Source organism: Malaclemys terrapin, chromosome 5 (assembly GCF_027887155.1).
Source record: "Malaclemys terrapin pileata isolate rMalTer1 chromosome 5, rMalTer1.hap1, whole genome shotgun sequence".
Taxonomy (NCBI): Eukaryota; Metazoa; Chordata; order Testudines; family Emydidae; genus Malaclemys; species Malaclemys terrapin.
In genome coordinates this window covers 34,408,331-34,421,618 of record NC_071509.1, presented here as the reverse complement: position 1 = coordinate 34,421,618, position 13,288 = coordinate 34,408,331, and the positions used below count along the sequence as shown (strand labels likewise).

Sequence of the window (13,288 nt, the reverse complement as noted above, 5' to 3'; positions counted from 1 at the left end):
CTCTTCTAAATAACAAAGCCTGCTCAACAGGCAGCTCTGTGGCATATGAATAGCGCCTGCAGTGCTACCTGAAATATATTTCTGGGGGGGAAAAACTAAGGATACTCAGTCAAATTTAATTTCCATACACTATGAAAAGCATCCAAACTAAAGGGCGAATCCTGCCCCGTGGCACAGGCTTCATGCTTAGAAATTCTGGTGGTGGTGGGAAGGAATCTTCCCATCCCTTTCCCATTCAGCTGGTGATGAAGTGCATTTTCCTCCCCTCCTCCTGCTGCCAAATTGGTCCTTATTAGAACACCCCAAAGATGTGGTTTCTCCTCGGATGGCTGGAGTTAGTCCTGCATCATGCTGTGAAAAAGGAAATGGCTGGTTGGTCTGCTGTCTATGGATGCATGAACCCACTCTCATGGCTCCTGCATGTCCACCATCTCCTTATGGCAGAAGCTGTGATCTGCAGAATGCAAGAGGTGAATAGTGGTCTGCATGGACAACCCAAATTCTGCAACCTGAACACTCTTAGCAGAACATTATTGGTTCTGTGTGTATGGATCTGCACAGCCCTGGAGTGGGGAATTTGCTTATAAATTTCCCCCCTCATTCTATTTCTAGCCCTTCCCTGTCTTGAACTGGGAGAGGAAAGAACACCCACGGTGAAGGCTGCCCCAAGAGCACAAAGATTGACATCTTCCCAGAAGGAGTGGGGAATCCAGGTAGCAACAAGAAAGGGGTGAGGAACGCTTGAGACACAGCTATCATCCAATTCTATTTCCTTTTGTTTTGTTAGGGACGTTTTCCTTCTGCTGATGGCTGTTTGTTCAGACCCCTCCTCTGACTCTGTTCCTCACAGTCTCTCTGATGTAGCTTCACTCCCCCTAGTCTTCGCATTCTCCTCCAATCCTCCTCACCCTGTTTCCTTTTCCTATGCACTTAATATTGCCTTTCCCGTCCTTTGCTTATTAACTCAGCCATGACCTTTTCCCCTTGCCGATTCTCTCTGAAATTAAAAAAAGAACAAATGTGGAACCAACATATTTGCCAACCATCAATTTGATCAGTCTTTGTATATGTTGCATCTCTTTTCTCCCACCCTATTCCTGTCCTGCCGTCTTACACTATATAGTCTCCTTGGAGCTCTTTTGTAGTCTCTTTTTCTCATGTGTGTTTGTACAGCATCTAGCACAATGCCTACCCTGTCCTGAATGAACCTACAGCCATTACTGGAAAACAAATAATAAAAATGAACTGTGAGATCCCCTCTCATTGGCCAGCTAAGGAGTATATTGCTTGAGTACCTGCAGAAAAGTCTGTCCTACTAAGGCCTAGTCTTCACTTACCGGCTGGTCCGGCGGCACGCCATTGATGTTCTGGGATCGATTTATCGCGTCTGGTTAAGACGCGATAAATCGATCCCAGATCGATCCCGGAAGTGCTCACAGTCGGCGCCGGTACTCCAGCTCGCCGAGAGGAGTACGCGGCATCGACTGGGGGAGACTTCCTGCCGCGTCTGGACCGCGGTAAGTTCGGACTAAGGTACTTCGAATTCAGCTACGTTATTAACGTAGCTGAATTTGCGTACCTTAGTCCGATTTGGGGACTTAGTGGGGACCAGGCCTTAGACAATGTATGCTATTCAGTGTGCAATTCAGAATGTCAGTAGATTATGCTGATACACTATCCACATGCATTTGCCAATACTGTCAAATATGGGATTGATTGATTTTGTTTACTTACATTCCATAAGAAACTTTTCCTCTTATTTGCTTAGCAAGTTCTGCAGGGGTTCATTGTAACTTTACACAATCCCATGAAATAGAACAACTTATAATCACTTTTTTAAAAATTTAGAACAGACAAAAAATAAATGGTAGGGAACATAATACTCATCCCATCCCAAAAGATCACGATATCCAAAGGATCTAGAGTATTAATTAGGAAGTTGTTGCAAACCTATAAAAAATCATCCCATAATTACTCTGAAAAAAAGTTGCAATTTCAAAGCTACACTGCAGAATAGCATACTGGATTAATTATGCCAGACTGCAGCAATAACCTTGAATTAAAGCTGCAACCTTCTATTTTTAAGAAACAATTGCCTTTCTGGTTGATGAAACCTGTCGTCCCATCAGGTAACAGACGTGACCAGGAAAGAGAAAAGCGATAATGAGTCAATCCAAGCTGTTTGATACATTTCAAATCTTCCTCCCACAGAGTGTAGCTGCCACAAGCTACATCACCAGTCTGGTTCTTGAAAACTCGATCTCCTCCCTGATGGGTGAATGTGTCCCAAACATTAGGGCCCTTTCCATCTGCATTCCAGCCTCCTGATTAAAAACAAAACTGAATCATTACACTTTTGACATCAAAAGACATATGTTGAATGTAAATATTTATCACATAAAGTAGACACAAGAATCTCAGTACCTTGTAAGCAAATCAAGCAGGGCTTTCTCCAGTTCTTTCACTTAAAATGAATAGTTTTTTCTCAAGCTATAGAACATTTGTATTAAGTTCTGCATTTATTCATGGTTTTGTCACTGCTCACTATTTGAAAAATCTGTTTCAAACAGCACTTACAGAGGTTCTGACACACTGCATATTATTTTTAGCCAAAGATCAGATGCTTGTGAATCTTCTGAGATATTAATAAAAAGTATTTGCTAATGCAACTTCCACCCATGAATGTAAAAGATCTGACCATATCAAAGAAAGCCTTTAGGATATGAAAAATACATCCAACAAATAGGCACTTATGGCTTTCTGGATGTCCTTTGAAAGTCCTGACAGTCTGTTAAGAAGAAAGGAATGCCATTATGAGCCATGGCCCTAGGCATGTATAACATGAATTAATAACAAAGCTCTGTGAAACTTCTGCCTTTTGCTTAGACAAACGTTCACGGAAAAACTGCAAAGATTTCCACTAAACTAAATTTTACACTAAACGTTCACAATCTCTGCACCATTTTCTGCATTCTGATTATGCTGGGATATTTTGTAGTGCTTTTGAAAACTGAGGTACAGAAATCACCATTAAAAATTCAGTATTTAGCCATATTTTGAGATCTGAGATACCATGGTGTATAAACTGAGTAAATGCAGATTTCTTTATGTCAATCATTGCAGTCTTTGCAAAACCATGTTGTAATATGTGCAAATGTTTAATGTGAAAAGTCCTGGAAATCCCCATCCCTGCAACACAAATCACAAAACTCAGAATATGCCAAAATTCTCCAGTTTCCTTTACAAGCAAAATTTTTCAAAGCTCCAGTTAATGCATATTTCCTGGGTTACTGTCTAAAAACTAAAATGACATTGTAGGTTAAAATCATGTATAAATTAAATATCAGTTGGCTGTAAGATTAATACCTATATAATAGCTACATATCAATCCTCAATAAAAGTGTTTTAATAATCAATTAGTATCATAGAAATTAGAAATGGAAGAGCCCTATTAGGAGGTCATCAAGTCCATCCCCTGCCAATGTGAGATTGCTCCCTAAAGTAGATTCAGTCCTTAATGCACATCTGTCTTGTTAAATTTAAGTTTAATGCAAGGTTAAGCATATTGCAGACACTTAATTTAAAGCGTTACTAGAATCTGTAATATCATTTCTGTAGCCTAGTTTCTGAAAGATCATTGTCATATTTCATGTTCTTTATAGAATTTTGTAACAGCACACAAGCACCAATACGGCTACATAAGGTTATTCAGTAAATTGAGCTCTTCTATGGGACAGCCTTCACACTAGGTCCATTTTTAGATCTAACAACTCTGAGTGTCCCTTAAGATTCAAGTTTTCCTACAACACAATGACTCAGTGCTGAGGTATTCTCAGATATATACAGTACTGACAGTTTTCCATGGGTAGTATTTGACTTTAGTAGTTACATTTTAAGTAAAGATTCAAATTATTCTCGCAGGAAAACACTCAAAGTAAAGTAAAGAGTAATTATTTTGTATTATTTAAGGGATTTAGAGTATTTAAAAGGCAGATTCTGTTTGCCCAAAACCAGATTCAAGGTGCCCAGTTCTGGGCCATAGCATGGCCCCTTTGCAGTGCTCTTCTTGGCAGCTAAGAATTCCCCTGGCATGTAGGAATCCCCAACTGGCACAAACTCTGCCACCTTCTTTATCCGGTCTACTCAGCAAGTGGGAGAGTGCCAGGGATTGGATGGGATAGGGCAGAAGCACCTTGGTGGTTCTCAGACAGTGTTAGCATCCCAGAGTGGGCTGCTACAAACTAGCTGTTTGAGGCCACTATAAGATACGCCGGGGCTGAACTGGCCTCCAGGCCAGCTTCAGGACTGAGCAAGAGCAAAGGTCAGAATCTGGTCATACATTTCAGCTATTGTACACACAGTTGATTGGCCAAATCACTCTAGACTATATTAATATGCCCTCAAATATTTAAAATAATGATTATAGACCATCTATATTTCAATGCACATACCTCAGTCTTTACAATTATTAAAATGGAATGCATTGGAGTAGTTCTTCTTTAAAAATTAAGTTACAGCAGGAATATCAGCGCCCACTACTTTTAAGGTTTTATGTGCTTTTCCAGACTATCTCTTTGCACTCAAGTGTACCTTTCCAAAACCTTCACCTTTTGGGCTGAAGTTTTCTAGACTTGGTCTCCACCCAAAGGTGAATATCTGCTAAGTATAGCTCAACTCGCTTATACAGAGTGAGTGAAGAAAATATGTTTTTACCATTACTAAAAATTCTTGCAATTTTTCTCTCTCTTTTTTTAAGAGCTCTAGTACAGAGTTGAAATTTAGCATAGAAATGGCCCTCGTAAGGAGAAGTGCCTTGGAGTGTTCTGGTGAAAATTGATTTTGATTTGACTGAGTCATGCACCTTTGAAAGCTGCATTTTGAGCATACAGAGTACAATTGGTATGATTTTTTTAGCACTTTGAAATATATTGAGTGAAGGAGGCTGAACTGTGCATAAATACATAGCTGACAGTGAAAAATAAAGTACACTCTGAGACCTCACCTCATTCACTGTGCAACTTGTGATATGTGCAACAGTTGAGTTGGGACTCCACAAGAACTCTTGACTCAGTCACACTGCCTTGTCAGGTAAAAGCTGCACAGCTCCTAGGCTTTGAAGAGTGAGTTAACCCCTGTGGACCTCTTCGGTTTTGTGGGGATAGGGTATTTCCTATAGTGTCTAGCTGAATATTTTCACATTATAGATTTTTTAAAAATATTTTTTAAATAAAACCCTGGGAATTTCCATCAAAAATTATAGAAAACATTAAAGTTGCTCATTGTCAAGGCTGGATCATGGGCAGCCAGCCTGAATCTGGAGGATGTCAAAAGTGATCACTCTTCTAAAATCCGAAAAGGACCCACACAATGCAGCAAGCTACCAACCAATCTTTCTGCTATCTGTTATCTTTAAAGTCCTGGAGCAGCTTATCCTCCAGCGTATGTCTCCAGAGGTGGAGATAATTCTCATTGTCAACCAAGCTGGCTTCCAGAAGAGTCAAAGCATATGTGACCAAGTCCTAGGCCTCACTACATACATAGAAAATAGGTTTCAACAGGAGCTGTTTTCTTGGACCTGACAGAGGTCTATGATACAGTATGGCACACTGGACTTCTGGTAAAACTGTTAGGAGTTCTTCCAGCATGGGTAGTAGACTTTGTTGAACTTCTACTTTGTGACAGTCATTTTCTGGTACATATGGGAGACAGAACAAATGCATGGAGAAGATAATCCAATGGCTTACCCCAATGCTTCGTGCTTGTGCCCACCCTGTTCAGTCTGTACACATATGACCTGCCACTGACTCAGTCAGGCAAGTTTATCTATGCAGATGACATCTGCTGTGGTACCCAGTCATTCTCTTTCATCAAATTGGAGAACATCTTGAACACAGATTTAGCCAAGATGGCAGCCTACTGAAGCAGTTGGTGCCTCCAATCAGGTATGACCATGACAGTTTTGAGCATCTTCCAACTCCACAACACAAGCACTAAAGGTGAGTTAGATGTCTTCCTTAATGGCAAACAACTGAAACATGAGGCAAAACCTGTCTACCTTGGTGTCACATTGGACTGCTCTTTGACTTTCCATGACCATCTAAAAAACACTGCTGCCAAAGTCAGGACTAGGAATAATCGAATCAGCAAATTAGCTAGTTCAATCTGGGACACAGGCTCACATACACTTCACACATCAGCTCTGGCACTGTGCTATTTCTCAGCAGAATACTGTGCTCCTGTGTGGTGTTGTTCACCTCACACTAAATTGGTTGATGTCAAATTGAGCTTGACCGGGCATACCATCACAGGTACCATACCAGTTCTGAGCAACATAGCCCCTCCACACATTCATCACAGAGAGTCTACAGCCAGGGAGGTCAAATTGGGAAACTATTTCAGGGTCGGGAGGAAGGCAAACAGGACTCTTCCTCTCCATGGCCTGTCTGCCCAAGAAGAAAGACTGCAAAAGGAAAGGCGAGGGGAGAGTCCAGACTGAAACAGGGGTCTAGTCTGAAAAGGAATATAACTGTAACTCTGAACCACAGAAACTTTGCAAACTGCCTGTAACAATATCTAGGGTGAGAAATACTATTTGTAAACAATTTCTTTAGTGAAACTAGTTTAGTTTGCATGTTTGATTTTATTTGCTTAGAAATCTGCTTTGCTCTGTTTGTTACCCATTTTACCACTTAAAATCTACCTTTTATAGTTAATAACGTTTGTTTTGTTTATTATTAAACTCAGTTTCTGTAATTTCTGACTGGGAGGTAAGAAGTGTATACACCTCTCTCCACATTGAGGGAGCGGGCGAATTTCATAATATATGTTTGGGTCTGCACTCCAGGGGAGGTGGACATCTGAGTGCTGGAGCAAGTCCCATAAGCTGAGTCTTCCCAGAGCTGATCTGCAGCTGCGTGTGGCCCTGCCTGTGTGTATGTTAGAGGAGGTTTTAAGAGCCTGGCTCAGGTTAAAGGGGGCTCATGCTGGCAGAAGAGATAGACTCAGTGGTATCTCAGCATATCAGGTGGCTTCCCAAGGAGTCCAACCCGTCACATCATGGTGGCCTTAGGGCCCTTCATTCTGCAGATGAAGCCTCTTCTGGGTGGCTTAGCAAGCACTACAAATGCTAGAAGAAGAAAAGCCAGCCTAGTGGATAAAGACAGGGCAAAACATCAGGAATCAGAGTCATTTGTCAATCTAGAGTCAGGTAACCAGGAATAAGAAGCAGAAGGCAAAACCAAATCATAAACTTGGTATCAGAGCCAGGAGATAAATGCTGGGGTCAGGACCAGGACCAGCATAAGGAAACAGGATCTGTAGCAGCATCTAGCTGGAGTTCCACTTAGTTGACAGACAACTTTCTTGTATCTTTTCCAGATTAAAGTAGTATGTCCAGATCAATCAGGATTAGCAATGTCCTGTCAATGGCGCCCTCCATGAGTGGTAAATTCTGCAGTGTGTGTGGGCCTCTAATGCTCATGATTCACCAAGTGTTTCGTATGCCATGCATGGCACCAGTTGCCACCTAAGGAATCTGCAGACCCAGTGCTGCTCCAATACTCATCTAGCCACTCAAAAGGCAGGATGTGATATATTACTAAACTTCCATGTGAATTTCAGCCCAGAGAATAAAGGAGTAGTTCCTACACTCCCCCAGGGCCCATGGAAGCTGTCCTCAGCAGGAGAAAATGGGTAAGAAAGAGACAGGAGGCTGGGCTTCCCCGAGTTCCCCACCACCTCAAACCTGCAGGTAAAGCTGAATTTATGCTGTTTCCCCCTCTGTGGTTTGAGACCTGCCCCTCTTGAGAGATACGAAAAGGATTTAGAATTAAGACCCAAGGATGGTGTTTTAAACCTGATATTGTATTTACCGGGTTTTAGAGAGTGAAGAGGCCATAGTTCCCCAATCTCCTTCCCTCCATTGCTCCAAGCTTTGATTATCACTCTCTGGTCTTCAAGGGTTCCCCTGCAGCCTTTCCTCCAGTTGCCCCAGTCAGATCACTTGCCTGAGGCTCCTCCAAATCCCTGAAGTGTTGTCATCTTCTCATCAACCTGCTTTCTACTGTCTCCTATCTCTACAGGGACACTGTCTCTCAAACCCCATTGCCTCCAACACCCACCTCATATACTCCAAACCTGCTCCCCTAGCCTCCTCTGTACACATCATTCTCACTAACACCGGATTACATGTGCCCCCAACTATCCCATGGTGCCAACTAACAAACACTTGCTGGGCCCTTCTACTTTACACTGCTCCCTCATCCATAAGCCAACAACTGCTTTGGCTCTGGTGTCCCTACCCTGCTGGTCTCCCAAGCCCCAGCTACACACACAAACATGTGGGAGGTCTGGGAGCCTTATCCCATACCCTCTCACAATCTCACGGAATGGTCAGTGACCTACCCTCCATCTGTTCATGGGGATTCACCAGAGATGATCACTGTCATTCAGTCCTCTGAATAGGTACTATAGAAGTTTATGTGAAGGACATACTCACAAACTGAGGATGGCTGAGCTCTGCTTACTAAAAGCAAATTCCAGAAGAAGTTCGGCACCAGTGGATGAGTTTCCCTGTGATCATGGAAGTCCCAGGAAATGTAGGCAAGGCTTCTACTGAGCACAGGAAAATCCTGCCCACCGTGGAAGGGGATCCCAAAGTCCTAGCACTGACCTTCCAGTTTGGTGTCCTTCATGCTTCCAGGAGATGGGTTCTTACTTGTGACTCTCCCCCCAACACCTGCTTCTGGGGAATTAATTATGACTGTCACCTATATGCACACCTGTTCTCACTTCTTTGGGCATGAAGAGGCCCTTGCGAGCCAAGCAATCTGCTCATGTCTACCCCAACAGAAAGGAGGGACTGAAAGCCTAGTGGGAATGTAACCTGCTGCTGCTTCCTTCTCTCACCTTGATCACTGGGAGGAGGGACGCACACCTATTTTCCCCGCCTGCCATCTGGTCTTGTTTCTGGGGTTTGGGGATAGGTTTTCCCACCCCAACTGTTCAGGGCAAGGAGCAGTTAAGTGAGAAATGTCACATGGAGCCACACAAGACTTAAAAACTATGCAATGGGCCAAAATGGAACACAGAATCCCATCCCCTCCACCTGTCCTCTCAATATTGCTGATTTTTGGATCCAGACTTCATGACTTGGGGCCCATCTGTGCTTTAAAACTATTTAACCCCCCTTCTTCCTTCCTTTGGCATGTGGAAATCTGATACCTTCAACTTGATAAGCTGCTGTAGCAGCACCCCAAGCAAATCCGCTGGGGAAAGAAATGTCTTCTGGGTGCCAGCCACAAGGGGCAGGAGCAGCTGAAGCCATGTGGCTGGTGAATCTGGGCCTCCTGTGGGGCTGACACCGTGCTTCCTGGACGGACTGCTCTTCCACTTGTCATACGCAGATTCTGTATCAAACACAAACACAGAAACATAAACTCCAGCTTCACTCTCTGAAGGATAAATTGGTGCAACCATATCTTGCATGTCTCATGATCTGAACACAGAGGCTTAGCTCAGCCTTCCACACACACTGAAAGGGGAGGGGCAGCAGTGCAGCAAGCTACAAGGGCCTCGCATATAAGTAGCTCCTTCCTGTGCAAGATACTGGGCTGTCCAGATCAGGCCTCTGTCCTTCCCTGCCCATGTAAGCTGCCAGACTACCCATATCTAGAGCTACTTACTCAGAATAAGGTGCTGAGCCACCCAGACAGAAGCTCCTCCCACTTTCCTGTAAGTCACTCAAACCTGGACCCCACTCTTTTTCTGGCACTGAGTCCCCGCCATGTCCCCACTCCGTACCTGGCCCAGATCTGGTCTGGTCTGATCACATTGCAGCACATGGGAAGGGCCGTTGCCCCCAGTATGTGGAATTGTAACTATCAGGCTTGTGACTGCTGTATGTTTCCTCTATTTATCTAGGGTTAGGTATTCACTGCACCTGGTCAAAGAGAGTCTGAGGAGGCCCTCTATAGACGGACACTCAAAACTGCTGCCCTCTGCCTCTTTTCGCACCCCAGAGAGGCTCCCTTACTCTTAGACTGAAAGTATAAGCCCCTAGCTAACTGAAATGTGTGAAACTTCAGACATGGCACACTAGATGGCACTATTGCAACTTATTTTTCAGGCACTGCAAGAGCTGTTTTCCCTCTCTGGATTACAGTAAACACATATTGATTTACGCTAAGGTCAGTATCCCCATTTATTGGACCACTGGGCTACATACGCCTTCTAGAAATTCAGATGCTAGCCATGACACCCAACTCTTTGTATTTCTGTCTTGTGTTGCATTATTTGCCTTTGCTTGTACCCTTTGATTGATAAACGTTTCCAGGTGGGGATCTGTTACAAACAGATCTACCACTGCAATGCATCATACACATTAATAATAATTTATATAGCATTGTAAATCAGACAAAAAATTGACATTGCCTGAAAAGCATGTATGCAGTTATGTGCAATCTCTTACCAAAACTGTTTTTTTGTTGGTGTTTTTTTTTTTTAAAGAAACAAGCAACTTTTATCAGAAAAAAGGTCAGGATAAAGTTGTAGAACAGTTGAATTAATTCCAAAAGTGCACATTATAGAGCCAGACTGTGCTGATACAATATAAAATAAATCATTTCACAACAGGAGCGCATTTCCTCAAATATCTCTCAAAGTTTTGTCACTCTTTAGAGGTAATATCCCTGGAATACAAAGGAACTAAGGGGGACTGAGGCAGTTCATACAAACATGTTCCAAAAGCATGTGCTGATGTATGGTATTGTCAAACATCCATTCTCCTTTACACATTTTATATAAATGGAGGACGGGAAATGATGCAATGTATTAGCAACTCTTCCCGTGGAAGCAGCCTTCTTGGAAATGTACTGATAAAATTGTTAAAGTGTTAATTTAAGTTCACAGCGGTTAATACCAGATAGCACCTTGCAACATCCAAGAAGGTGAGCATTAGGTGTTAGCTATGAAACTCACCATGGGACATAATATATCTTGATTAATGGGTGTGCATGAATCAGAATAACTATGTATAATTTTACAACAGTCAACATTACACTAGGTGCCTCACAAAGATTGTAGATTGCACAAAGTCTCTGCCCAGTAGAACACACAATTCAATTTCATACGTGACATAATATGTGGGGAACTAAACAATGGGAGTGGGGAAATGGCAGACAGTTGTCACTGTAGTAAGAATATGCAGCTCTGTAAAACATACAAAATAGGTTATTTAAGAAAGAATCGCTATTGACTCTTGTGGGTTTTGTGGAAGAGGTGGGTCTTAAGGAAGGATCTGAACCCATGGAGGGCAGTGATATGGGGAACCAGTTCAAGGAAGGTATCCTAGGTACAACAGGCAGCATGGAAAGGGGCTGGACATAGCTGTGGTAGAAGAGGACAGACAGGCCACTAAATCTGCCATCATTAATCAATCAGAGTGGGTGTGGTATGATGAAATAACAGACTATGTCTGAAAAGTAGGCAGAGACAGAAAGGGCTTGTCTATACTTACGCGCTGGTACGGCGGCAGGCAATCGAACTTCTGGGTTCGATTTATCACGTCTTGTCTGGACGCGATAAATCGAACCCAGAAGTGCTCGCCCTCGACTCTGGTAATCCTGCTCGGCGCGAGGAGTATGCGGAGTCGACGGGGGAGCCTGCCTGCCACGTCTGGACTGCGGTAAGTTCGAACTAAGGTACGTCAACTTCAGCTACGTTATTCACGTAGCTGAAGTTGCGTACCTTAGTTCGAATTGGGGGGTTAGTGTAGACCAGGCCAAAGATGCAGGACTTGGAGACAGTCTCTTCTTGCCCCCATGCTATTTAGTAGCAAACTGTTCCAGCCTCACTCCCAGCTTTTTCTTTCCCCACTCTAGCAAACCCAATCCAATGCGAAATCCAATATTCCAGTGTTTTGTCTGGAGCCTAATACAAATCCAGAGTTGAATCTAACTAGTAACTTTGCACATCCATACCCAAATTCACATTGGTTCCAGCCCAGGCTCATTTTTGTTTTTAAACCTGCAGTGGCACAGACCACAGTTCAGCTGGATGGACTTGAACCAGGCTTTCCCAGAACAAGACTGAGCTGGTCCTTACTTCGATGTACCCAGATAGGTATTTTTCTTATTGAGTCAGTGAGGCCTGAAAGTAATTAATTCAAGGGCTAGTCACCAACCCAATCAAGAATGTATGTATCTCACTAGGGCTTGGTCTACACTCACAATTTATGTCGGTATAACTACTTTGCTCAGGGGTGTGGAAAATACACAGGTCTGAGCAATGCAGTTATACGGACCTAAATCCCCGTGTAGACAGTGCTATGTCAATGGGAGGGCTTCTCCTGTCAACATAACTACCACCTGTCAGGGAGGTGGAGTACCTACACCAATGGGAGAAGTCCTCCCTTTGGCATAGTTGAGTCTTCACTCAAGTGCTACAGTGGTGCAGCTGCATCAGTGCACCTACGCCGCTGAAGCCTTTTAGGTGTAGACAAGCTCTATGATGAAGGCAGCAGAGTTTTGCTTTGGTATTTTGTCTGTACGGTTGGGCTGAACTGGTTATTATAAACAAAGATGTATCCTTAAAATGAACTATCCCTGATCGGATCTGCCTTTTCTAATCCCAGATTATTGTTATTTAAAAAAATTAATTCTCATTATGACACAATTAGACAGACACTTCACTATGCTGGTATGGAAATGCAAGTTTCTTCTCCTCAACTCTCCAATCCAAAAACAGAACAGACCCAGAGTTGCTTATGAAGCAAGACTTTATTACTGAAACTGCTGAATATGGACATTCACAGATCCTGAGGCTTGTCTGAAAAGTGGAAATTGCCATTCAAGTTTAATTACTATCCCTGGTAAAATAATGGAACAGATTTTGAGAAAACAAAGTTACTAAATATCTTCAGGACTTCCAGACAAACAATTGTATTCTGCATAAATTAATGAATGGCAAGCAGGAGCTAAACTGTAATGTATCCGAATTTCAGTAAATTTTATGATATAGTTGTCACACTGTCTGGAGAGGCCCACGACTGTGAGTGCCAATCTCAGGGCAGACTGTCAAAAACAGGACAAACACTGGTGGTGTGTTCTATAATTAGATATTAGGAGCTAATAGAGGAGGTATCTGAGCCTCTAGCTATTATCTTTGGAAAATCATGGGAGACAGGAGAGATTCCAGAAGACTGGAAAAGGGCAAATATAGTGCCCATCTATAAAAAGGGAAATAAAAACAACCCAGGAAACTACAGACCAGTTAGTTTAACTTCTGTGCC

The 13,288-nt window shown here is 42.9% G+C and overlaps 1 protein-coding gene across 2 annotated transcripts in view; it reads right to left on the bottom strand.

Annotated features, from left to right (window-relative positions):
• Positions 1-13,288, bottom strand: part of LOC128837774 (cytosolic beta-glucosidase-like) — a 108,369-nt gene that overhangs the window by 45,003 nt on the left and 50,078 nt on the right. For both annotated transcript variants that reach the window (XM_054029280.1, XM_054029279.1), the window contains 2 exons: positions 9,223-9,407; positions 2,097-2,324 (listed from right to left, as the gene is read on the bottom strand). In XM_054029280.1, the coding sequence (XP_053885255.1) occupies positions 2,097-2,324; positions 9,223-9,325 (331 nt within the window). In that variant the 5' untranslated portion in view covers positions 9,326-9,407. The remainder of the gene's footprint in view (positions 1-2,096; positions 2,325-9,222; positions 9,408-13,288) is intronic.